This window comes from Dysidea avara, chromosome 5, assembly GCF_963678975.1.
Source record: "Dysidea avara chromosome 5, odDysAvar1.4, whole genome shotgun sequence".
Classification (NCBI taxonomy): Eukaryota; Metazoa; Porifera; class Demospongiae; order Dictyoceratida; family Dysideidae; genus Dysidea; species Dysidea avara.
The window spans coordinates 461,304-488,245 of record NC_089276.1 but is presented as its reverse complement, the minus strand read 5'-3'; the positions used below and the strand labels follow the sequence as shown (position 1 = coordinate 488,245).

The 26,942-nt window shown below is 38.0% G+C and overlaps 2 protein-coding genes and 1 long non-coding RNA gene across 10 annotated transcripts in view; 1 reads left to right on the top strand and 2 right to left on the bottom strand.

Annotated features, from left to right (window-relative positions):
- Positions 1-2,697: 2,697 nt before the first annotated feature.
- LOC136256521 (trafficking protein particle complex subunit 5-like) lies at positions 2,698-16,845 on the bottom strand. Of its 3 annotated transcripts, none has more exons than XM_066049498.1 (7): positions 16,271-16,845; positions 14,752-14,840; positions 9,695-9,821; positions 9,589-9,646; positions 9,476-9,535; positions 2,948-3,012; positions 2,698-2,897 (listed from the first exon to the last, which is right to left on the bottom strand). In XM_066049498.1, exons 1-7 carry the CDS (start codon positions 16,337-16,339, stop codon positions 2,790-2,792), a joined length of 576 nt encoding a protein of 191 aa, XP_065905570.1. In that variant the 5' UTR covers positions 16,340-16,845; the 3' UTR covers positions 2,698-2,789. The 3 variants fall into 3 exon arrangements, with proteins under 3 accessions (XP_065905570.1, XP_065905571.1, XP_065905569.1); XM_066049499.1 differs by lacking the exon at positions 16,271-16,845 and adding an exon at positions 15,834-16,181; XM_066049497.1 differs by lacking the exon at positions 16,271-16,845 and having other exon boundaries at positions 14,752-15,722.
- An 860-nt stretch (positions 16,846-17,705) lies between these two features.
- Positions 17,706-26,392, top strand: LOC136256520 (uncharacterized). Of its 6 annotated transcripts, none has more exons than XR_010701529.1 (6): positions 17,732-17,840; positions 19,623-19,696; positions 19,748-19,972; positions 21,290-21,402; positions 21,910-21,962; positions 22,017-26,392. It is a non-coding gene; the product is annotated as an uncharacterized lncRNA (long non-coding RNA). The 6 variants fall into 6 exon arrangements; XR_010701530.1 differs by lacking the exon at positions 17,732-17,840 and having other exon boundaries at positions 17,881-19,696; positions 19,748-19,861; positions 19,926-19,972; XR_010701531.1 differs by lacking the exon at positions 17,732-17,840 and having other exon boundaries at positions 17,886-19,696; positions 22,017-24,252; positions 24,298-26,392.
- The window catches only part of LOC136256516 (S-methyl-5'-thioadenosine phosphorylase-like), a 7,572-nt gene continuing 6,908 nt past the window's right edge, over positions 26,279-26,942 (bottom strand). The window contains exons 5-6 of the mRNA XM_066049494.1: positions 26,508-26,630; positions 26,279-26,462 (exon numbers count right to left, since the gene is read on the bottom strand). Of these exons, the coding sequence (XP_065905566.1) occupies positions 26,430-26,462; positions 26,508-26,630 (156 nt within the window). The 3' untranslated portion in view covers positions 26,279-26,429. The remainder of the gene's footprint in view (positions 26,463-26,507; positions 26,631-26,942) is intronic.

The following is a 26,942-nucleotide window of genomic DNA, read 5'->3' as shown; positions in this document are numbered from 1 at the left end:
TATTTATGCAGATTTACAAGCAATCCTTAGACTATATATTATATAGAAGTTTAATTTTCAAGGATAAAAATTTTACCATCTAAAAAACCTTGAAATCAGCAAAAAATGTCTCCCTTGAATATTTAGGCTATATGGTAATTGCTGTGCCTCCATCATGCAGGAGGCATTGCAGATCAGTGAGCTTTCATAACAATGTGTAAAGTGATTGTGGGTTTACATTATGATGACACAATGTTTTACTCAACACTATTTTCTAAGTCAATTGGAGACCACCTACTCAGATCTTTGTGGCTTAACCCTCGGCTTTAAGTGGTCTTACTAATGAGGTCATGAAGTACACCTTAGCTATGTTTGGGACCTACTTGACATGGTCACTATAATGAGGTGGTCTTATTAATGAGGTCATGAAGTACACCTTAGCTATGTTTGGGACCTACTTGACGTGGTCACTATAATGAGGTGGTCTTATTAATGAGATCATGAAGTACACCTTAGCTATGTTTGGGACCTACTTGACATGGTCACTATAATGAGGTGATCTTATTAATGAGGTCATGAAGTACACCTTAGCTATGTTTGGGACCTACTTGACATGGTCACTATAGTGAGGTGGTCTTATTAATGAGGTCATGAAGTACACCTTAACTATGTTTGGGACCTACTTGACGTGGTCACTATAATGAGGTGGTCTTATTAATGAGGTTATGAAGTACACCTTAGCTATGTTTGGGACCTACTTGACATGGTCACTATAATGAGGTGATCTTATTAATGAGGTCATGAAGTACACCTTAGCTATGTTTGGGACCTACTTGACATGGTCACTATAATGAGGTGGTCTTATTAATGAGGTCATGAAGTACACATTAGCTATGTTTGGGACCTACTTGACATGGTTGCTATAACGAGGTGGTCTTATTAATGAGGTCATGAAGTACACCTTAGCTATGTTTGGTACCTACTTGACATGGTCCCTATAATGAGGTGGCCTTATTAATGAGATCATGAAGTACACCTTAGCTATGTTTGCAGGGGCGGATCCAGGATTTTGCTAAGGGGGGGCACACAGGTAGAAGTCACTCCACAGTGTGCTTCGCACACTCTGCGAAATGCGAAGCATGAGCTTTCTAGGGGGTCTGGGGGCATGCTCCCCCCAGGAAAATTTAACGTTCTGAAATTGAATTTGGTGACAATTTTGACTGAAATTTGTTGATAGTTCAAACACTGGAAGATACTGAGTTTCTGTAACAACTTTAACAGACTGTAGGACCAGGTGTCCTACAGACCTTCAGTACTTGTGCTGTAAAGCATTAATAAATTTAAAAAAAACAACAGAATTAGTGTCACTGTAAAGACATACTGTAGGCTGCAGCTGCTCCCTAAGGAAATTTTGAAATTTAATGTTCTGAGATTGAATTTAGTGGCAATTTTAACTGAAGTTTGTTGACAGCTTAAACAGTGGAAGCTACTGAGTTAAAAACCAGAATTAGTGTAAAGGCCCAGGCTGCTCCCTAAGAAATTTTGAAAAATAACATTCTGAGATTGAATTTGGTAACAATTTTGATTGAATATACATGTAGTTCAAACACTGGAAGATATACTGAGTTAAAAAAAAACAGAGAATTAGTTTAAACTGTTCCCTAATGAAATTTTGAAAACTTAACATTGTGAGATTGAATTTAGTGGCAATTTTAACTAAAATTTGTAATGCTTATGAAAATTCAATGCTGGAAGCTACTGAACTGTTAGTAGCTATAAAGTATATAAAGAAATTTTGAAAATTTAACTTTTTGAGAATGATTTTGGTGCTAGTTTTGGCTGAAATTAAGTTGAAAATTTTAGAATTAGCATAAGGTCCCCTGTACAAGCATAAAAAAACTAGATAATCCTGGCATTTTGTGTGCAGCTGCATCTCCAGAGAATTTCTAAATATAGTCACTAGTGTGTAGATAACTCAATTTAGAACAAGTCTTTAGTTGTTCAAAATGATAAACAGTGTTTTATAATTATGTAACTCTTGACTGTTTTATTAGAGTAAATGACTGCTCTATTAGGGTATCTCGATTTCTAAACGTAGAGGGTGCTCTATCCCACCTAGTTCTCCTTGTGCTATGTCAATATGGGTAACAATTTGCTACAGACAGATTTATTATATTACACATAGTCATAAACTACATAAAAAAATGTTTGAATTATGTCTAAAGTGCCTAGCTATGTTCAATGAGCAACACTATAAAAAAATTCTGAAGGGGGGGCACTGCCCCCCCCCCTGGTTTGGGACCTACTTGACATGGTCACTATAATGAAGTGGTCTTATTAATGAGGTCATGAAGTACACCTTAGCTATGTTTGGGACCTACTTGACATGGTCACTATAATGAAGTGGTCTTATTAATGAGGTCGTGAAATACACTAGCACAACAGTATTTACATACATAATGTCATTTATGTTATCCAGACAACGTACCTGCACTTGACTGCTCCATTAGATTATTGTGATGTTTACCAGTACAAAATCAATATTTCAGGAAGCTCCCCTCTGACTACTGGCAAAACTACAGCCATATTAGCAAAAATGCTGATCTGTGAAATTATTTGTCATGACCCACAGAGACTGCTGAAATTTCAAGTCAAGGGAATTTCTTATTAACCAGACCTGTGATTTACAGTTGAGTCCCATATATAATTACACAAATATTTGAGAACACCAATTCAACTTTATAGTAAAAATATATTTATACTATCATGTGGAATTATAATTACACAGTACAAGGTATAAATACAATTCATCATTTTTCCATCATCTTCTCTCTCAGAAGGACACTATCTTCAAACTGTATTCTAATGGCGGTCTTGTTTTGTTGTTTACCATGCCAGAATGTCTGTACTTTTGCTGGCTGTAGTGTCACCATGACAATGATGACATCATTAACACTACTACACTTACAAACTGGGTTGCTGATAGAAATGCCTCGACTACTCCACCCCCAAATGCAGCACAGTTTAGTCCACCTTCAATGTATATCACATAACAAATGGTTTAGTCCACCTTCAATGTATATCACATAACAAATAGTTTAGTCCACCTTCAATGTATATCACATAACAAATGGTTCAAGAGACACTTTGCCTTAACAACTTTGGTCATTAAAAAATTTGGTAATTCAGTACCAAACTAGAATATCTGCATATTGACAATTCCCTGGTTTTTGCTGCAACTAAGTGATAACATGCATAAGGTCCAGATGATGATTAATTGTTAGCCTTTGAAACTACTTGTGGCAAACTGGGCTGTGTTACCTGTACTTGTCTAGACTACAAGTTATCTGGTGATCATGGCACCAACTGGCAACAGTTTCAACATCAAAAGTGACTCCCAGCAGAGTAGTATTTGAGACCATCTCAGCACCTACTTCACATTATTTTCACATTATTTTCAAATTTCCTTTTGTTTTCTCAGTATTATCTAGTGTCCAAGGAATGGACCACCAAAGTTTCAGCTTATTACGGTGAGTAGTTTTGGAATTACAGTACTAGACAGTAGGAAGAATGAAGTAATTGATTGTACAGTGACTAAATTTTTAATCGAGCAGGGAAGAAAGTCTCAAAAGCATTAAACCTACACACCATCTTATTTGTCTGCTCATGAAGAGTTCAAAAATATTTGTTTCATTCCTGTAGCCCCAAGAGTATGCATTTATTTATAAGGTGCTAGACAAAGACAAAATCACTGTCATTTCTCAAATTAAGTTACAGTAACATGACTTCTCTATTAGAGTAGCACGTGCACACACACACACGCACACATCAAAAGTGTGAACATTTTCCTATATATCTCAATTCTTACAATGATCACTCATTGGGGAACTATTACTACAACATGAAAAATGCTACTGAACCACTTTTGTATGCCTCTACTTTAAATAAACCGGATCATATTCAGGTCTGTGGTCATCCGAGTCAGTGATGCTGATCCAGCTGGCTAAACAAAATCATGATGGATGATATACCATAAGCTGTATGTGGGATATCTGTCCTTTAATTGTTCAATGCAAAGTACCCACACATAGTAGCCACACTTAGTAGCCACACTTAGTAGCCACACTTAGTACCCACACATGGTAGCCACACTTAGTACCCACACATGGTAGCCACACTATACAACACTTGTGACTGCTAGAATACTGTGATATATTAACCTGATGAGGTAGGTATTAATTTTGGGGAATCACGAGCTAACACCTTGCTATATATAACTTAGATACATACAACAACTGAAGATGAAAGGCAATAGCTGGACAAGATAAGACACATGTTATGTTGCGTATAAAGGTGGTAGGGATGGGGTAAGAGAATAAAAATACATTTGGGATTGAGATACTCTAATAGAACAGTCACTTGAACGATCAGCAGAATATCATAATTCCACTAAGAACCTTGCTAACTAACAAAATTTTAATAAAAACAGCTTCTAACAACTAGTTAGATTCTGTACATTTTGATTACAAAAAGTGAAAAAAAAGTTAAGAATCATTTTCAGAAGAACAAGAGTACATTTTAGGAATTACGTTAACATTTTTTGAAAACATTAAATGTGACAAAAATTTTGAGCATAATTTCCACGAGCCTGAATGGTTGTGTGATATGTCAATACCTTGTAGCCTTGTGGTTGTGGTCATGTAGGCAGGCAAGCAAGCAGATCAAAATCTGCATCATGGCATTGTTCTTCTGTCACTACATATTCTAACACTAGATTTGGTCAACACTCTTCCATGAAGGTCTCTCCCTACCACGAAGACTTGCTGGTTCAAAATTTACAGCTTGATCAAAGTGACATTATTTGAGTATTAAAAACACATTAAAGAAAGATCTGAAAAAGTGCATCTCAAAATTTTGGATGATGGTAATCCCGCAGAAAAAAAATTCCTCCTTGAAAAAATCTCACCATATATGGTATTTTTTAATGCTTGGAACCATATCTCATTTTTAGATTAAAATCACTGGTTTTACTTTTTGTTATAGCATACAGCTATGATATACACATGTGACTGTTCTATTAGAATATTGAATATGGCTGTTGTATTAGGGTGACTGCTTATTAGAGTATCTCAACTCCTAAGTGAGCCTGTGATATGTACTAGTATAAATGAAGTGAAACAATAGATGAATGATGGTATTACAGCATAGCTCGGTGGGAAAATCCCTACTTTGGCATGTCTATACTAGTTTGTTTGGTTTTGTTATAGCATACAGCCAAGAGTTAATAATAAGAGAGGAGAGTGTCTAACGCCGTATAGTCCTGTAACAGATGATTGCGCAGAAGTTAAATGGCTTCTTTTCCGTGTAACGTACAGACTGGCTAGTATATTTTCGCATTTAACCACAAAGGCTATCCCAGACACAAGGGCGTGCGTTCAACTCGATGTTCAAGTTCACCACGAAGAGCATCGCTCTGTTGCGTAAAGAAGTGTGGCTGTTAACCTAGAAGATAACTCTGGGGGAGAGCGTCTGAGAAACCAATAAACACTGAACCAAAGGCAGAGTATCGCTTCGAATTTTCACTGCGTCGCCATGTTACCCTACCTTTGAGCATTCTTCAATTGAAGGAGCACTGTTCCCTGTACATACAGCTCAGTGTTTAGTTCAGTCTTCGAATATTCTCGAGGATTCATCACCGTGCGACTAAACTAATTGCGGTAAGTAAACGGACAAATACTAGAAGCCTATACGTTACACGGAAAGGAAGCCATTTAACTTCTGCGCAATCATCTATTACAGGCCTATACAGTGTTAGACACTCTCCTCTCTTATTATTAACTCTTGATACAACTATATATGTGTGACTGTTCTATTAGGGTGACTGCTGTATTAGAGTATCTTGAGTCAGCCAGGGGGTGTGCCACTATTTCATATTTTCGTTGTGCTAGCATTATGAATACAGCTAGGCCAATAATAATGGGGTGTGTCATCATGATAGATTGGTAAGAGATGTGGTCTCGGTGCTCGATTGTTATTAATCAACCAAGATTGCATTTAACTAATTAATAGGCGTGGCATTGAACCTATTGTGAAGTTACAGGTGCGTAAGCATCTAATAATTTTGTGGCGTCTAAATATGCTGCTCAAGGAAAGTGTAGATATGGTTTCATTGCAACAAGAAGAAGACGATGAACCTGATTGAAGATAAAAGGAAAAACAAGGTGCAGAGGGCACAAACTCGTCGGAACCCCAAAAGGCACATCCCATTGATGAGTTTGTTATTGTAGCGTAAATAGTGGCTGTGTGCTGCTTCATTTGGCTTCTAGGCTTGCGACTGTGGTCAGGCAGGCAGGCTGGCAGTGAGTCTAAAATCAGAGTTTTAGCAATTTTTAAAAAAAATTCTATATCCGGCCGCTATTAGTGTTTTCTTGTTTTTAATGCAGTATTTAATCTTAGATGGACTAATATTATTCCGTAAAGGTGATTTTCATTGCGTAAGGTATCTCTAGGATGATTTTTGAAGGCGGCATTAAGGCAACATGTGCCATTTTTTGGGGGATCCCTACTTAAATGGTACAGGGTGTGGTAGATGTATTTTGTTTTCATCAACAAAACTAATCATATACACACTAGATGATTAAGGGGTGTGGTCACTGTATTCTGTTCTCTAGTGAGCCATTTTCTCCCTCTTACAGTAGTGTAATTTGTTGTGGCTAAATATGTCCCTCTAAGGTAACTGTTCATCTGTAAAATTAATGTCTTTGTATGGTTTCCTTGAAATATGACAAGGAGAATTGAAGACAAAAGGTGCAGAGAGTTGTTTTTGGAACCCTAAAAGGGATGTGTTATTCGTGATAGTGATGTGCAATAATATCGATAGTGCGATAATTGTATTTCAGTGGTTCATTATCGTGATATGATAATAGCTTGTGATTATCGTGAACACCAATATTCGACATCCTTACCTTGCCGGAATTACTCGAACAATTTTAAGTATTCATTTGTTTATTCAATTATGTATTCTAATTGTTTTCTGAGATTGAACTTTGCTGTATTTTGGCATGACATATATGCATTCGGGTATACAGGATGTGTCTTTACCAGTATTAATAGAAAATAAGTAAAATTAGTGCTACATTATGCATCTTATCATTTGGATTTACTATCGTGATAACTATTGTATCATGATGCAATTATCGTGATTAACTGATATAGTTGCAAACTTATTATCGCACATCACTAATTCATGAGTTTGTTGTTGTGGTGTAAAGTGATGGTTGTAATTGTATCATTAACCTCTGTAGTCAAGCAGTAGGCTGAACAAAAATTGTTAAAAATTCAATAGTATTAATTCTGTAAGGGTTTTACACTAGACTTGATGTTAGATACACCAATACGCTTATGAGAAGGTGTGTTTTGTCATGTAGATGATTATTAATAATCGCAACGTTTAACAGGTGCCCTCATTGCCCTGGAAGATTGTAAGTAACTATATGATAGCTGGTAGTGGTTTACAGGAACCTTGTACATCATGTTTAGATTACTAGTATTTTATAATTGATTAATAAATTAACAGCATTTTCAAAGCGTATATGTGATCAATCCCTCATCTAGCATGCTGTTTATACACTTACATAAATACTCTGATGGCACTAACTGATAGACAAGTTCACATACAAACTGCACTTAGTTCATGGAGGGGAAAATTTGTGGATAGCTGCCAATTCACGAGAATTGCTCTCGCTCAAACAAATCAAGCAATATGAAGCCTGTCACCATCTGGTCTACATTCAATGTCAATATTCACTCTACACTGGTAGTATCATGTTTTGAGGTGTATGTGCTGGTTGTGAACATTCACTGCTGAGCACAGTTTATGATGGGCACTACTAGGACTACCGGACTGACATGTTTTTGGTTTTTACACATTCTATGGTTGGATTTATGGAGTCTTGCTAGTAAGCACCCTTAGGGCACCTGCAGCCCACTTCTAAACGCTCAGTGTTGGGAGTAACGCGTTACGTAATATTATTACTTTTGTGGTAACAAAGTAATATAACGAAATACGCTATGAAAACAGGTAATATAACGCAAGATACTTTACTTACAAACGTAACGCGTTACCTAAGTAATATAATTACTGTAACGAGTCTAATATGACGTAATATTATTACTACAAGTAACGAAGTTACTAATCTCGTTAGTAATCCTCTGAGTAACGCCTAACCACAACGAAGTAACGAGGCCTACTGAATGAAGCTTATTCACTAGCTTCTTACTTATAACCAAGATTTGCACATTGTCCAACAACGCAATCATGTCACGTGATAAGGTGGTAGTTTCACACGTGACAGCTTAAGGCTGTGGACACAAAGTAATATAATATGTAATATTATTATAGTTACTTTATTTTATGGGTAATATGTAACTGTAACTAAACAGTTCAGTTGCAAGTAATATGTAATATGTAACTAGTTACTTTTACAAAGTAACTTGCCCAACACTGTAAACGCTGAAGACGAACAGTGGAATATGTGAAAAATGTCTCTTAATAATTTCACTACTGTTCATTATGCCACTATACATCACTTATTCCTTACCTGGTGGGTAGTAATTGAATGTGACTGCATTAGTTAACCAGCAGTCAACTAACCAGTAGACAATGTCTTTTGAGATATCCTTAGAGCAAGCTTGTTAGTCTCAGCAGCGTGGCCAGACCTCTAGACTTGCCTCTAGTTCAGTGCAGGGGCTTACCAATTAGAGATTTTCAGCATTGGTGCTTATAATCTTTAATTGATAAGCCCCTGTACTGAAACAGAAGTCTGGCAGTGAGACTAGCTTGCTCCCCAAGCTTGCTCTAAGGATATAACTCGAAGGATACTGGCTAATTGATTGCTGGTTAACTATTACTGTTACAATCAATTCCCTGCACTGCCTGCAGCATTACTACACACCAGGGTAAGGAATAAGTGTTGTATAGTGGCATAATGAACAGAAGTGAAATTATTAAGAGACAGTTTTCGCATATTCCACTGTTCGTCTTCAGCATTTAGAAGTGGGCTGCAGGTGCCCTAAGGGTGCTTACTAGCAAGACTCCGTAAATCCTTGTGCAAAACCAAAAATATGTCAGTACAATAGTCTAGTCCAGTATTCCAGTCCAGTGAATAGAAACGCCTGTTTATGATGTCATTTTCACACATAACCTAACTAGTGCACTATATTGGAACAGTATAATACATTATTGACCTTTCAGTAAAATATGTCACAAAGCTATCTTATTTGTATAAACAACGGTGAAACTTCACAGGGGATAACATATGGCTAGATGTCCAGCAGTGAAATTGTTATGGTTTAATGTCATTAACATTCTTGTAGCATACGCCAGAATAAGGATTTTCCCACTGGGCTATGTTGTAATCCTGTCACTGGGAACTTCCCTCAGCATTTATAACCAATATTAACGTGTATACCACATTATAACACTACTATAACTCACTGAAGTCATTAGGTACTGATATGAAGGTGTTCACTAGAGGTTCTTCTTCAAACAGATAATCTGGTATATTGTTAAGGAATGGGCACTAAATAGAGTGTTGTTGTCAAGGATACAAGTTCCTGGAACATCGGTGGCTTGTTCTAAGCTGTCTGCCTCTTTACCAAACAATGTCTGTGAATATTCTAACCAATCAGAATGCACTATATACACTATATGTACCTTCCAAACATTATTCTTAATAAAGAGCAACATGTTAACAAGTCTTGTTTCTCTCTTAGTGGCTCGGTCACGCCAACACAACACGTCAACCATTCGATGTCCGATATGTTGTCCCAACTCTGCCAACCTAATAATGATCAGGTGATGATTAATGTAACTATGGGAACATTTGTGTGAACACTCTTTAATGGATTGTATTAGGGATCATGAAGGTTTGGGCTTTTCTGGCCAAAAATATCACCCTAAATCCAGCTTCACAATACCTTCATGGCATCTTGGCAGTATTGGTTAGGTATAACCAAGCCCAAAAGTGCCTTCAATATGACCCAATATGCAAGATTTTCTGTAACTTAGTGGAACTTTCTACTGACTGACTGACTGCCTGACTTACTTACTAATATTTTCAGACAAGTGTAAATTGACAACTGCTACGACTATGGGCTTAACTTTTTTCACTGCTAGATGTCATTTCAGTCCAACAGGTGCCTTTTAGCATATATGCTGCAGTACTTACAATTTACTCCTTTGTGTCCCAGAACTTTTCGTTGACAATACAAGGTGTCGATTTGCAGTAGCATTTTACTATGGTTTCCCTGTGGCTGGCTAACACGCTTATCACCCATACTTTCTGTAGCAGCTGGATTGATTGCAGATTAGGTGTGGAACAAATGTACAAAATACATCCTCTGAAGTTTCTTTTGAAAATGTTACCGGAGCTTCAAAACTTTGTTACAAATGTCATGTCAACAATTAATGAACACAATTAATGGTTATTAGGGGTAGGTACACTGTAGCACAAACTCCTACACTTTGTTATATAACAAAGTGTAGGAGTTTGTGCTACAGTGTACCAATATAACCATTGTTTAAACTATAACTACACCAAAAAATACATAAATGGCAGCTTTTCAAAGACTGACAATACTTGTGTAACTGGTTTAATTATTATTATTATTATTAGTGCTTTACAATGCAACATACAATTACAATTATACATGTGTAGGTGGGTATAGATGAAGAAAAAGTTGCATTGATGGTCTGCCAGCAACCTGTGCTGGCAGCCGGGAACTTGTTAGTATCCATGGTAACAAAGCTTTGGTGAGGTCAAGCAGCATCCAAATGTTATGAAATCAAACGAAGCTTCGAACTATTTGTCTCAACCCCATTGCAGATACACTTCCTTGTACTGTGGTAACACTGTGTAACAGGTGGAACACAGCTGAAAACAAAGTGTAATGGCCGCTTCACTTTTCAGTAATTGATTGTTAGGGTGCTTGTTCAGAATTTTACATAATGTCTGGTGCCATTCTTTCTTTTGATGTGGTTTTCATTTTTTATAATTACGTTATTAAAAAGAAAAAAAATTATGAAGGATTAGGCGTCAAAGTAGGGAAACAAGGGAGGTCGTCTATGTTACTACCTCTATACTAGTGGATATGTTACTACCACTATACTAGTGGATATGTTACTACCTCTATACTAGTGGATATGTTACTACCACTATACTAGTGGATATGTTACTACCACTATACTAGTGGATATGTTACTACCTCTATACTAGTGGATATGTTACTACCACTATACTAGTGGATATGTTACTACCACTATACTAGTGGATATGTTACTACCACTATACTAGTGGATATGTTACTACCTCTATACTAGTGGATATGTTACTACCTCTATACTAGTGGATATGTTACTACCACTATACTAGTGGATATGTTACTACCACTATACTAGTGGATATGTTACTACCTCTATACTAGTGGATATGTTACTACCACTATACTAGTGGATATTTACCTACTTCAGTTACAATTCAGAGAACTATAGATTAAATGTCCACTAGTATAGCTGCATCTGTTATCTTCATGCAGCAAAATAGTTATTATGGCTTTAAGAAGTGAATGTTGCAGTATCTTTTGGAAAATGACTAATTTATTTATTTAATTAATTATGTGTTGTAGTTAACTGCTAACCGTTTTCCGTGTTTATTGTCTTTGTAATATCTCTGTGTATGTTTGTTGTACTTCATGTTGTTGTGTGTGTGTGTGCCCCTCTGGCAGGGAAGAGCGGCTTTGTCCAACTGTTTAAAGGCAATAAACAATCAATCAATCACGCACTTTTTCTTATTTCTTTTACCTCTACTTGACATGAACCTGTGCATACCACATCATCACAGGAAATACAGCTCCTAGGCATGTCATAAAACTAATTTCAAGTCTAAACTCTAAACACAAATATCATTACTGATTCGACCATATCACTTCATGTTCAGCCATTGTTACAAACGAAGAAGAGTACACACTTCTGCAGTCAACAAAGTCACTACGGAAATTATGGACAATTCACAAGAAGCTAATGACATGCTACCATAGATACTAGAATACATAATGGATTGGAAACGCAATACATTTTACGGTTACGGGCTCGATACGGTCACGTGATGACATTTACGGGGCACAGCAGCATTTTCAATAGGCACAATACATTTTTGTCGAATTCTCCCAGAGTTTTCTCGAAAACAGGTGTCTTGTTCAATTCGTTCATACTTTTTTAGCACTCTCAAGTGTGTGAACTTTTCTTTAGTATAGCATGTATCAGTAGACTCGTTTTCACAAAGCCAGGAAAACCCCCACAGCCACTACTGTCATGTAGCCATCCTTTCGCTTTGCTTACGGAAAGTAACTGCTGTACAGTGCTAAAAATAATTATTTGCACTCATTACGATGTTGCGAAACTGAGCACTTCTAAAACTTTGTATGTAATATGTATGCCCTATGCACTAAAACCCCCACAGTAGTTTTTGAACACAAATTTCGTATTCCTTCCTTCACACCTTCGGTTGTACGAAACAACTAACCTTCAGTCACAAACCAACAAATAGCTGAATCCTTTAGCAATGATTTAACGCTTTATAAAACCTGTAATAGTAGTCTCAGTGTTAAGAACAACTGCAGTTTGTACACTTGGTAACGCTGCCATTAATCACATGACCGTATCGAGCCCGTAACCGTAAAATGTATTGTGTTTCCAATCCATTATGTATTCTAGTATCTATGATGCTACCTGCTAATCAACACCTTACGAGATGATACATGATGTATCAATCACAGCTGCTGCAGTATGCAACAAGGCATGTATCGAAACTAAGTGATGGCGAAAAGTGAAGCAACAAGCATGTAGCATTTACCATAGTTAAGTTATGATGGCATCATTTAGTTAGTCAGTAGAAAAGTCAATTAAATTTTTCATAAACTTCCATAGCGACTCATTGTAAGCATTTAGAAGATGTTTTTTGGTTATGCTTAACCAACATTACCAAAGTTCACAAAGATAAGTGAGGCTGGTTTTTTTGGTTGGTAGAAAAGCCCCTCACTGTACTGTCTCAATATTGACTGCATGGTAAATTTGCTAAACCACAATTGTCCAAGTTGACGTTCTGCTACTTCTTAAACCATAAGCCTAGCTATGGACCTAATCTGCATTTATGTCACAACATAAAAATGGCTGCCAATAGTGCGAGTACTTTTGTAAAATTTGTATGGGTGACTACGGGAAGAAACTTGCTAAATGATCATATCTTTATCAATAAAGAAGATATCAAACTCAGGCCAGCAGGTATGGTTATAAATTAGCTATTATCATATTGAATATCACCCAAAAATCGCTTGTACGTATTAATTATAGTGTCTTATAACCAACCATACCCGCTGGTTAGAGCTCAATATCTTCTTTCTAAGGATTGTTCAAAATTTTTCATCCCATCATCGCCCATACAATTTTACAAAGTACCCAGTAGTGGTGGCCATTTTTATGTTGTGATGTAAATGCAGATATGGTCCAATGCTAAGGTCTGAAAATCAGGGCACGTGGACACATAGAACTGTAAGACTATTTGACTCCTTTTATAATAGATCTAGAAAAAATTACTAAATAATTAGCTTGTTTACAAAGTAATTACCTACTTTAATATGATTCTATTAAACAGGGTTACAGATGATATTTTAGTTACTTAATTACATCATCCATTTGAACTACCAGAAGATCAGACAGACACACATACAGACAGACAAATGATATTTTATCAAACTAATCTCAGGAGACCAGGCACACACCCACAGCTTATCTTGGCTGTGAGCATGTGCACCTGGTATACATCACACCTAGTTTACTAAACACAGAATTACCCACTTTACAATAATTACACTATTAACTATAGTACAATACACAACAGTGCATGTGAACAGTAATTTCAAAAAGTGTTTGAATCACAAGTGACAGCGTGGATAAACAAAAGGTTTTCTGGGTCCATGGTAACATAGTAACATCCTATCCATGGTAACATTCTATTACATGAGTATTTAAGGTCACTGGACAATTGTTTATCAACTATGTAGTAGTTCAGAGGAGCATTTAAGTGCTGCTAAAACATATTATTCAAATGGTTAGTTTATAACGCTCTGAAGAATACTATGCTATGCTTACGACAGGAGTCACCATGCAATGTTTATAGCTGGCATGCAAAGGGCTGTGGTAATTGTGCACAATATAATTATGTGACATTGTTAATATCACCTTAAACCAAAGGCTTTTTAAACACCAAACATACCATTTTAAAACTTACACTACACCTTGTCCATTCAACCCCACAGTTTTCTGATTTGTATTGAGTCTATTGAGGCTCACATGAAATACCTAGTGGAACTATGCAGTTATATCAATAAATTTTATGTAGCAGTTAAAACATGTCCACCCTCCTCTGATAGTAGCTGAATTACACTGCAGAGTAAAAGGCAACTAACTCATTCCGCTCCAGCTAAAAAATAATAATCTACTAATGGTACCAAACAGTTGTGGCAAGGAAATGATGACGCATAGGATGAAATCTGATAATTACCCCCATTTAGTCTAACTTTTAAAATGCATAATTCCATTTGATTTAGAAATACATAGCACAAAGACATCGTAATTCTTATTAGTACTAAAAACAACCTGCAACTAATTCTCACATACAGTCAACAATTACACATGTACACAACATGTCCCCTTACCTTTCCTGTAGTTGAGGGATGGAGGCTACCCTCTGGTGGTTATACTGGACCAACTCTGAGAAGAGGAACGCAAATGTGCTCAAGTTGACCTGAAGGAATAACAACATTGTGTGTACGGCCTGATCAATATGGACACCTTGATAATCAGGACACCTCACTAATAAGGACATCTTGATAATCAGGACACTCCTAACAGTTTAACGTGGTCCCAAGTAGTCTAGACGACCCATACCCTACTCCCTAGGTACTTATTAAATTTAAGCAGGCACTCAGAACTCCTGATCAATAATAGAGGTGAGTCTGCAGGTGTCTGGCTAACATGGCAATCTGATTGGCCTAACCATCTGCTCATTCAGTAGAAACCTCAACTTAAATATCACTATAGCAACTGTATCCGTAAGGTTGTTATGCCACCAGGCTTGGGCATAAGCAAAACCACCCTCTTAGTAAGTTTTTTCACTTTCACAAGCCTGTTGTGTACAGGCCTTCTTACGTGATCACGCACTCACGTATGCACGATCTGCATCCCAAGTGGTAGTCTCACCCCAGACCCTTGTGGGTCTGGTGCTACGCAATACAAAAGTTTGGCCATGACCGAACAAAAGTACAGTCACCAATCAGATTCGAGAATGGCTCTGACGTCAAGTATTCTATAGTGACTAGAACTTACTTTGTTCACTGCACTGTACATAAATGTTATAAGGCTTTACATTATACTTTTTCAATGGTTTGGGACAAGACTGCCCAAACGACAAGGTATGTTATTACCACACCAAGAGCTTCTGACAAAAGTTAACTGTTAGACCACTACAGAAGTTGTAAGGTTAGCTATTCAGTGCACATGTGCTACGAGTAGGTAATGGTAGACTTCTATATAGGATAAAACATTAGCTATTCACTGTACATGCAACATGTTGTCGTGGACAACCAACCCTGTAGGCATTATGACTTGCATCACATGATCAGCACAAATAGTAGGATAGTCTGGCTGCCCCTTCACATATAGTAAGGGTCTGGTGACATAGTATATTATGATACTTGTGTGACTGGAATTTCAAATTGAACATGACATAATAAATTACCTGTTTAGGCTGTTGTAACTTGGTGAATAAAGCATGAAACTTCAACATAAATCTTCACGGATGTATACCTAGGAGTCTCGTTCAGAGAGAGTATCAGCTGCTTCCAACTATTCCAAATTTGGTTAGTGTATTACAGGTGCAAACTACATGGTTTGTCACAAATATTTATATAAACTGGATACTGCAGTTTGATTGGCCCTACCACATAGCACAAGTACCATAATACTATGGTCACCAGACCTTACTCTAAAAGTGATTAGAAGTGACAGACAGTCTTTACTACTCATGTTTAATAACTGCATTAAATACTGAACATCTGTAGTGACCATTTTATACAGGCTCTGCTATCAGTGTACCACCCCTCACTGTCTAGCTGGTTTTGCTAGTCACAGCCCATATTCCAGCACACATGTTCATACACGTGGTTCACTCACTACCTCAGATTTGCCGCGCGTCGCTAGGCTTTTATCGAACACTGTGACATTCTTCGTTCTGCTTCGATCCATCACTATTCTAGTTAATGCACCGTTGTGTGGGCGGTTACATAAGCAACGTAGTCAGTGATATTTATAAATATTTCGTGCTTGCTAGTGTTGTTTATTTTAAGCACCACTGTACATGGGACCATATCTATGATGGGAATGTACAGAACAGCTGCATGTACATTTAGACCCAAAATACGCATGCGCATTTTTAGTCAGCACTATAAGTTTCAAGGCTTTCATGAAGGAAATGCACCTCGAGATGTACTTGCGGGCAAGCTCCGTATCTCGACAAAGAGAATTAGCGGGCTTCAGTATTCTTAGCTCACACACCAGTTGTCTAGCACAGTAACATTGGTCGTGAGGACGGCAGACGTACGAACAAGGCGTACGAACGTAGTCCAAGTACGGTGGTGGCAAGGGCAGTCCATCTAGCCCGGGAAAAAGATGGAGCCACTCAGAGACTGCACAGCCATCGAGCGACAGCAGCCATAGACCAACTAGACTCTACACTTAGACCCAGCCAAGACACTAACACAAGCTACAATTGCCTACTTGTTATCCTAATTAGTTAAAGTAATTTATAATTCAGCACTGTGCAGACACGTGCCATTTCAACACGACCACGACTCTCAGGTAGCTGCTACACATCAAACATATCGGTTCTAACCACAGCTAATTAATAAGCCGGCCCTAACAATAACTAGCGCTCTGCAGCCCCCTCAAACTCGCGTTTATAGCGGGTCAGGTAGCAAAGTGGTTTAGCCGTAAAGATAGCGTTTTCGTGGGATAACAAATAGTTGGGCCGTGCGTGCAAATTTGTCCATGAGCGACAATGAGGCCGCAGAGATGTGATGTCTTTTGCTAGCTGTAGTCGCGGTGAATGTTGTGTCGCTGAAGTGGGCGAACACCCACCATACTCTTCCGTCACCTATTAGAGGTCTATTATCAGTAATGTAGTCCAGTGAATGTGACCAGAAGGTACTGCACGTGTTGTATTAGCACCTTATAACTAGTGTAATTGACATACATGTGTGGACCTGAGTGTTTAGTGGTGTAACCTTCTGTTGGCTCCACTTCAATATGTAGCAATTGTGTCACTGTAAGATGTGTAGTATGTGTGTATGTGTTATAGTAGTGAAGTGTTCAGTAGTTGCATGTTAGTAATTGTTTTGTTATCATAAAGTAATTCATCATACTTATCTCCACCGTAGGGCCGTATAAAAGTCATGTGATGTTATTTTCTGTGGTCATTTGAGAAACAAAGAAGTGCGGGCTATGACTGGTATGGTTCATGCCGAAGCTACTGCCACTAAGTCAATTGAGCAAGGTAACTGGTAGGATTCACAAAACCCTCATCACCATTGACACAAGGTACACCACTCAGTACAGTCAATGGTGGTCGGTGTTTTGTGGATGCTCCCAGCCCTCGCTACCGTTGGTCACAGCAACTAATAATTTAACTAATAAGGAATGATGATGATAATTGGCAGCAGTTAATATTGCCAGACTTCGGTCGTTAACGGTATGGCTGTGTATGTGTGTGTGTGCATGTGTGTTACTGCCGTAACTTTGCACATTCTAATTAATTACACACATGCTTGTATATCTCTCCATTGCATTTGAAATGTGTGTTCATCTATATGTAACCTCTCTATTACGATCACTTCAGAATTTTTGGCCCATTTTTGTTGTTTTCTTTTATGGAGGTAAAGTTTTATTGTTACACCAAAATATCCTTATTAAGGAGGTTAAAGAAGTTCCACTATACATCATGCATAGTATTTGAATGTTTCATGTGGCTATCGTTGTTGCATCTTTTGAAGTGTGTGTGTGTGTGCATGTGTGTCGTAATTACATATTGTAAAGCCAACTTTTGCTTAAATAGTATAAAGTAACAGTTTTGGCGTCCTTGTTATTGTTTGAAATAACATTCGTATCGACCAGATGTTGTTGTTGAAGATGTTTGGGGAGTAAAAACCACATAATGGAGGTGGGAATGGATTCGGATGTTTACCCACTTTGCAGTGTAATTCATATTTCCCTGTTTATTATTTTTTGTTTAAAGTGACTTGCGGTTTCTATTTGATGTAAAAATCACGCCATTTTCATAAGAGCAATGGCGGCATAAAGTCTGTCTTAGCCCTCTCTTTTGGTGTTGTGGATAAGCCACATTCCTGGGCGTAGGTTGGTTAGTGAGAGAGTTATTATGACATAGATCAGGTTTCAGCTAGCCCAACCTTTTGGTTAACTCTCACCCACTCACTTTATAGAATTCCTTGTCCCAGCAGTGAATTTGCCGCCATTCCTGTGGTAGGTATAGTCTCTTGGCATTAGTGAGAGATTTAACATGTGCTAGCATTGCTGTTTAGTTGCCATCCAATAATGAGCTGTATTGTGTGGCCTTGTAGTTCTTCATCTTCACTCTTTGATGCCTAATTTGTATCACTTTCCTAACCTGGCATATCTATTAGCTACTTCTTATTGACACTACAACTAGTGTATGTACAACTATCAGCTAATCAGGTGACATTTGCCATGTGTAGCTGACTCAGTACACTGGAACCTGTTAATGTGGACACTTGAGGATACCTACATAATCCAGACACTTATAGTTAAGGTCCCTTAGTACATAAAACCGGCTGAGGTGGACACGACACCTTGATGATCAGGACACTATTCAATGGGTGTTTGCATGTCCAAACTATGACATGTTACTGTTACCATTAACCATGTTACTGTTCACACTCAATACACAGTACGTATGATGCACACGCAGGTGTGCACACAAACACACACCGATGTGTGCCCGCACACACACACACACACACACACACACACACACACACACACACACACACACACACACACACACACACACACACACACACACACACCAATTAATGATCGCACAATATACATGTATCCAAGCAATGACCTCTCTCTGTGTAGAGCTACTGGTGATAATTAGCTTATTGTGTGTGGTCGATTTCTCCCACTCAACAGATATCGCGACATTGTGGCGTGTTGTTGCATGGCTTCTCACTGTTAACCACAGGTTGTCATAGCCTTGGTAGTTGCACAGCTGTCACATGCCAGTAGTTGAGATGGCATTCCGATATCAGTTACCTGCACGATTACCTGCCATGCCAGTCTTCATCTTAGACTTAAGATAAGCTTCAATAACTATGTGGCTGTACTAAATATAGCTATTGATTTACCCAGTAACACTGATTATTGTATACCATTCAATGTGGACATGAGCTGTCTGTCTGTCCGTCTGTATCTTGTATATGTATTCTATTAGGTCTGTCTATCTACAATGGTCTACGCATGGCATAGCCTACCTGGAAAAGCGCTGACTGGCCAGTAATTAAAATAGTAAGTCAAGCTTGTTATTCTTGGATAATGATTTTTACATGAAATATCCAGGTGTTGATAAGTGGTATATAACTGGCGCTTGTCCCATGGCGTGATAACAGTGCGGTATTGGTGCTGTTTCCTCAGCTAAAGGCTGTATTACAATTTATATGACACATCATTGTAGTAAGTGGACATCCGTACACACCATTAGCCAAATTCCATTTGTGGACAACAATGGTTATTGTAGTTTAGTGAAATATTTTGGAGAACCTTCAGGACGTAAACAGGAACTAGGTATGGTCTAGTGTGTATGCGGTTTGTGTAGGATCTTGTTGTGGACATTGATTGTGTTGTAAAGCAATTCACAGTTTTATGAAAATGTTTAGTGGGTTGTGTAGTCTTCAACGAGATGAAGGTATCTGATATTACAAGCTTATTCCATACATACCACACACATGACATTATTTATGCGTGCAGCACACCTACATACACCATGCATACACACACGCACACACACACACACACACCACAATGCACTCACACACACACACCACAATGCACTCACACACACACACCACAATGCACTCACACACACATGCAACACACACACTACACATACCCACTGCACGCACGTACGCACACACAACACACTACACACAGACGTCCTATACAGGTGACTATGGTCACTATAGTGACCATAATTAACATGGTTACAGTTATTGAGTCACTTGTGGTGTTATGTAATCAAATAACTGCAGACGTCTGCACTGGTACATGATGTGTGCATACGTTAGTGATAACATGAAGTTCCTGTATATTGACAGGCTTTCAGTTGCCTTGTCACAGGCTAATGTTTTTGATAAGCTATACTCCGGCCAATCCTATACATCTTGTCCACCAGTAGTATACCACTGGACCAATCACTTCAAGTTTTTGAAGTGTATTTGGCCACAAAACTGAACTAGTGCTTAGATAGTGAGGCAGAAGTCATGGCCTGGTTGTCAGGGCCGATCATACTCTACCTTACCTTATCTGTGGTTCCAGGAGTGTATTTATCATACAGTATAGGATCATGGAGGATTGTGCTTTCTCACAAAAAAAAATTGACCAAAAACCAGTCTCATGGTGCCTTGGTAGTATTGGTAAAGTATGACCAAGCCCAAAAGCACCTTCAGTATAAATTACTATGAAATTTTATCAAATTAATATTCTACTGGTTACCATGCCTACCTAATGCAGTCAATAATACAAGCTTGCACTGTTAAATGTTGCTTCAGCCCTTTTGACATACCACAGTATGTACAATGGACTTACCTTTGTGTCTCATCTAACAGTGCAAGGTGTTGATTAGTGGTAGTACAATATGGCTTCCCCCTGCTGATGGTAATGTCATAACGGATATATTTTTTGTAGTGACTGGATTGATTGTAGAGAAGCAAAATTTGTAATGCTTATATGTCTGTGGCCTTTTGATGTGGTAGTACGAGTTCACCAGTTATAATTATGTTACAAAAAAGTAAATAAAGAAAAATTATAAATTTAAAGTTTGATTTGAGATCATCAAATTTATATTTTTCCTGTTTAATGATAAGTGTATGATGTGCATTCTAGGGAAAGATCCTGACAGCTGCGACATGTTCCTAATAAGGTAGTGAACATCTGGTTGAATTGGTGCTATTTGTTCATTGGTGGAGCCTTGATGGCCTCAACGCTGGATCACTGAGGTACGTCTGTTGATCTCGCTGTATCCCAACAAAGCAAATTAAGTTTAGCCAAATTAGCATCATCATTGTTATTACATGTATATTGACAATTTTACGTAAAATGTGTAAGGTTTCATGGCCTCCCATATCCAAGACAACAGAAAACATATGGAACAAATTATCTTGCATAAAAAGTGTGACTTGAACCACAGAGCTCCCAGCAGCCAAACTTGGGAGTTCATTTAACAGTATTAATAGTTGTCAAATTTCCATTGTGGGAGACCATCATTATTTGTCTTGCATGTGAGCTAGGTGACCCAATGTTGTATAAAATGATCAGCCATATGTACTTTGTGACTGATTCATATTTGTGAGTGGTCCACCTGCTGAGTAAAGATGCAGTAGAAGTTATCTACCATATAAACATGTAGCCAGTAGAGGCAATACTAGTAGTTAAACATTGTGATCTATATAGTACCTCTTAGAGTAGTAACATATGACATCATATTATTGTATACTGCACTGCAGGAGTTGGTTAACAATTTGCTCTCCATGGAGATTATGTACTTGCTGCTTGTAAGGTATGTTTGACATTGTATATTATGTGTAATTGCCTATTAACGCTGTTCATTTAGAGCTGGCCTTACCTCCCTACCTGTTTCCCAGCATAAATCAAGTTACTAGAAGCTGAGACACCAAGTCTGTAGATCACAGGTGAACATGCAGTACAGTTGAAGCATCATAACCCATCAAGCAGGTACTGTAATATTGTTAGAAATGTTATGGTGTATGGTATAACTGACTAAATTCCTACAAACTCAAGTCACATTAAACAGTCATCCACATCAGGACACCAAGAGCATCCACACGATGGCATCCCATAATACCAGACATGCCGTCCAGTGGCTAATCTCACCAATAAATATTTTCGTAGATGGTTGGGTTGAAGCTTCACAACCTTCTGATACAATTAAGAAATATTATATGCAATAAGTAGCAGCTAATTGATGATGTGTGGTTGAAGTTCCTCTGTACCTTTATAGTATCAGTACCTTAGTGACTGAGGAGTATTCCGTATTATAGCTTGTATAGTATCAGTACCTTAGTGACTGAGGAGTATCCCGTATTATAGCTTGTATAGTATCAATACCTTAGTGACTGAGGAGTATCCCGTATTATAGCTTGTATAGTATCAATACCTTAGTGACTGAGGAGTATCCCGTATTATAGCTTGTAACATACAGTAAAGCCTCATCTAGTGGCCACCTCATTAATTGTTATAGTGGCCAAGTCTAGATGGCTGCCACATTGATTTAATAGGGCCTGGTAAACTACAGCTGTAACACAATATTACCTCAAGAAAGGGGCCAACTGAGCAGACAGTCAAGGTATTACAACAAGAGTTGCTGCTTCTAAAAAACCTTACCTATTCTATGAGCAGAAATATTGGTGTGGAATTAAACTAGGCGATTTGACGGACACTTACAATATTGCCAAATTAAAATCTCGCCAATTTTATTAATATTGAACAGGCACAAGTTGAGGTAGTAGATGTACTGGACATCAGTTGGCCTGCAGTGTCTGTAATATCACAGGTTAAAATAATATCCTACTCTTTCACTTGTAGGAAGTAAAGATACACACAACAGAGATAATAGCTACTTGCATGGAGAATGTTCCCTTTTGCTGCACTGGCTAAGGTATTGAATAAGTGTCCTCCGTTTTACATGAAAGAGTCTCTCCAGTATGCAGACCAACAAGATAAATGTCTATAAATCTTTGTAAATGAGAAGCCACATACATACATACGTAGCTAGCACACAATTTGGTACCATGCGGGACTCTGTTTCATTTGACATGCACTTGTCAAATGCAAATTATTATATTCTGCTTGCCAAACTTCCTGCACATAATTATGGTACTTCATGCTATTACCAGCCATTGTATCTCCAGTACTGTGCTGCCTCTCACATTGTCATAGTGTAAATTGTTGTTACAGCAATTATCCAGCAGTTGTTTGTTGAAAACCTGTTTTATGGCTGCATTAATGAGGTTTCACTGTAATAGTGATATAGGTCTTAGCATGAGTTATAGATGGTGGATTTAGAGAAGTGACTTTACTGAGGTTATGAGTGTCTGAGTGTGTCTTATGTACTGATCTAATCTAATAACTTGTCGAGCATGGATTTAAACACCCCCACATTCAAAAACTGAACTGTTAAATAGCATTTTTGCATGCATGGTCTTGGTATTAACTTTAATTTGAGGTACCTAATCCACTTCATTACTCATAGTGTAGTGACATGTTAGTGTCACACTTGTCAGTTGTAGTGTTAGTAATATGTGCCAAGTCTTCTGCAAGAAAATGTAACTCTGAGATAGATGTCCTTTGGACTTGAACTCCTTATGAGAAAACTTGCTGTTCCTTGGAAGTATTAGACATTGGCAACAGCGCTAGCTCCTCCTCAGACTACTTCTAACAAATCAAAATAATGTGTTATTAGGTGAAACGCATTTTCTATTGACTTATATACACTTATCACACAAACTGGGAAAATCAGCCCATAAAGTAGACGTCTTTGATTTAGAGTGCTGAAATTTAATATACATAATAGTGTATTCATGTAGCTTTGTGTCTGTGGTGAATGATGTTGTGTGGGGGCAGGATGAGTAGCAGTGACCTTAGCAGACAAACAGACCACACAATTTCGGGCGGAAATGGTCACCAGACAAAATGTATAGAACATTACAGTACTATAAGTACCACTAAGATACACCTTACTGGACTACATGTTAAACACAATCATGGCTGACTGTGTTACTAGGCAGATGCTAGCAGCATCGTGGAGGGAATTTAGAAGCTATGGCTAGGTAATAATATGTTGTGGGTAATTCATTTATTCATGATTATTATAGTTTTACAGGCAATGCTGTTTGGAGTATAGCTCATAATCGAATGTCGTTCTTATTATCTAGCCATTCATGCTAATGGAAGATAAGCACATTATATAAAAGTACGGGGTTCAAATGTGGCTTGAGCACTAACCCACCACTTAAGGTAGGTATGGGCAGGGCTGTTAAAATGCTTGGGAATTTTTCAAGACATATTGAACAGTGGACTGGATTCAATGAAGCCAATTCAGCATGAAATTCTGTAATCTTGACAATGACTGCAGGGTCACGGGCACATGACGCTGTACATGTTGTGATTGGTATTCACATGAGCATTTGTTACTACACCAACATTTGAAGCACTATCAATATAAACAAATCGTGTAAATGAGTCACAATAGTTATTGTTAGTATGATATGCACATATAAACCATCTGCAAGAATGTGGTAGTGAATTTAGATCATATATCAGTTGTATTTTTTATCAGTTGTATAGGATTCAGTTTAATATTTTATGAACAGCAATTACTAATCATAATATACTCAAATATTTTTGTAAGTTTTATACAACAAATGTACTAATTCTGCCTTCTCTGCTGTATGATTGTGTCCCTTTGCTCTTGTGTAAATTGAGCACATCTTCTCTGATATTCTGTTTCTCCTTCGTCTTTCTTCTGCTACCTCTGGAGTTTCTCGATCTCTTCTCAATCTATACTGTTTTCTTCTAAGGCGTTCTTCCCTATCCATCATGGAGAACGACATTTATTTCATGGTTGACGACACGTGTTGCGGCGTGGTAGACGAGACGAGCAATGCTGTAATCTACGCCGTTTATTTTTCCCTGACATGGTCGATGACACAAGCATATATGGAAGTGCTGTAATCTATGCCGTTTATTTTCCGTGACATGGTCGATGACATGAGCATATATGGAAGTGCTGTAATCTTCGCCGTTTACTTTACCGTGGCATGGAGTATAGTGGGTATTAATTCGGTAAGTTTTCCAATTTCTTTTGTAATTGTTTGCGCATGGTTGATGACACGAAATTTACGTGGGCGACCCGCTAGTGTGGGGCTCGCCCCAATGTTATGTTCATTGTGAATTTACTCTCAAGATCATGTACACTAATATCATAGCAAGTATGGTAACTATATAGTTCAGATAGTATAGTAGTTGATGGTCCAGTATGTGATGTCAGTAGTTCCTTAGTGTAGCCTCCTTTAACCACCCCAACACAACACCTAGCTAAGAAGCAAGTGTTATTCACATATTTCTTGTGAATCAAAATTCAAATCCAGCTGGTGTTGTGTTTGGTTGTGTAGCTACAGTGAATTGCAAGACGTTGCCTGTTGCAATTTTTTTTGGTAGTGATATTAAAGTGTTTTCTTTAGTCTCATACTTTCTTTAAGTCTCATTCAGTTTCCATAATATAATTGTTATGCAAACGCCTGTACCAAATATATTGGACTAACCTGTCATTGCAATAAAGATCACATGAGGTCTGTGGGTGTGGTCAATGATGTATCAAGTATGGTGGTGCCATAAAGAGTTACCATTGATCAGGTAAGGCTTGTATTGATTTGTGAGAACTAGCACAGCTATATGATATTACTAGTAACGACACCTCACTGAGCTGTGATACCTGCACTAGTATCCTGGGACTATAATAGATAGATATTAATGAAACTTGTGCCATCCAGTAATACACAGTGGATACACTGAATACCAGTACCAGCTCAATAAGGGATGAGAGTTGTTGGTTTGGACAGCTGCTGGTGATGTTATTACGGTGACCCAATTAGAACAGCAATCACTATAGGTTGAGAGTAAGAACTTGTACAGCATCACCTTGTCAGGTTGATGTGGTAAAACCAGTGTGTCTCCACAACAGTTTATGATGTTTGGTCTTGTGGTACCATTGGACACACTGTTGTCATGGTAACAGCTATGTTCAATACACACTGCCTTAGATATCAACCATCTGCTAGTTATCTTGAACACCAGTTTGTGTTACAATGAAACATGTTTGGTAACTGTTGTCACTAATGTAAATGTAGTACATCATTTAGTATGTATATATACACCTCTTTGATTGAAAAATTTACAAATTTAAACTCAAAATTATAAATTTAGTGTCACCAAAACACACACCTCTCTACATCAACAACACTGATGTCTTCACAGTTTCCTGTAGGGGACACACTAATGTCACTCAGTGTGTAATAGAGCACACCTTGTTGGTTGCTATGGTATCCTGCCAGTCCTGCTGGGCTATCAGTGGGATGGTTGCCAATAGCAACTCAATAGCCTTCTTGCTGTTCTCCTTCATCTGCTTTATCACCATGGCAACGCTGACCTGTGTGAATAGATGAACGTGTACACATATATCACACAGAGGGGTAGGGATTCCATGACATATAACCGACCCTGTGACATAGAAACTTAGCTACGATCTATAGAATTGAATATCAGGAACAAAACTGCTCCTTAAACCTTAGTAGAAACATTATCTAACAATCATTGAACCATTAGTTGGGTATGTACAAACAGGAGCTCATTGAGTCCAAAGATGAGCTCCCGGTACAAAAGATATACCTCTAAATAACTGACATTTTGATTTTTGTTATAAGGAAGTTGTCCATATATTTCAGAAGGCTCAATCTCACAT

Excerpts from the sequence above, each read along its gene's own strand:
- LOC136256521 (XM_066049497.1), bottom strand. The coding sequence starts at position 14,921 with ATGTCCTTATTAGTGAGGTGTCCTGATTATCAAGGTGTCCATATTGAT. Across the intron at positions 9,647-9,694 it reads TTAAGAATAATGTTTGGAAG|ACATTGTTTGGTAAAGAGGC; the intron begins GTACATATAGTG and ends GAATATTCACAG. Across the intron at positions 3,013-9,475 it reads ATCAGTACCTAATGACTTCA|GTGGACTAAACTGTGCTGCA; the intron begins GTGAGTTATAGT and ends TATACATTGAAG.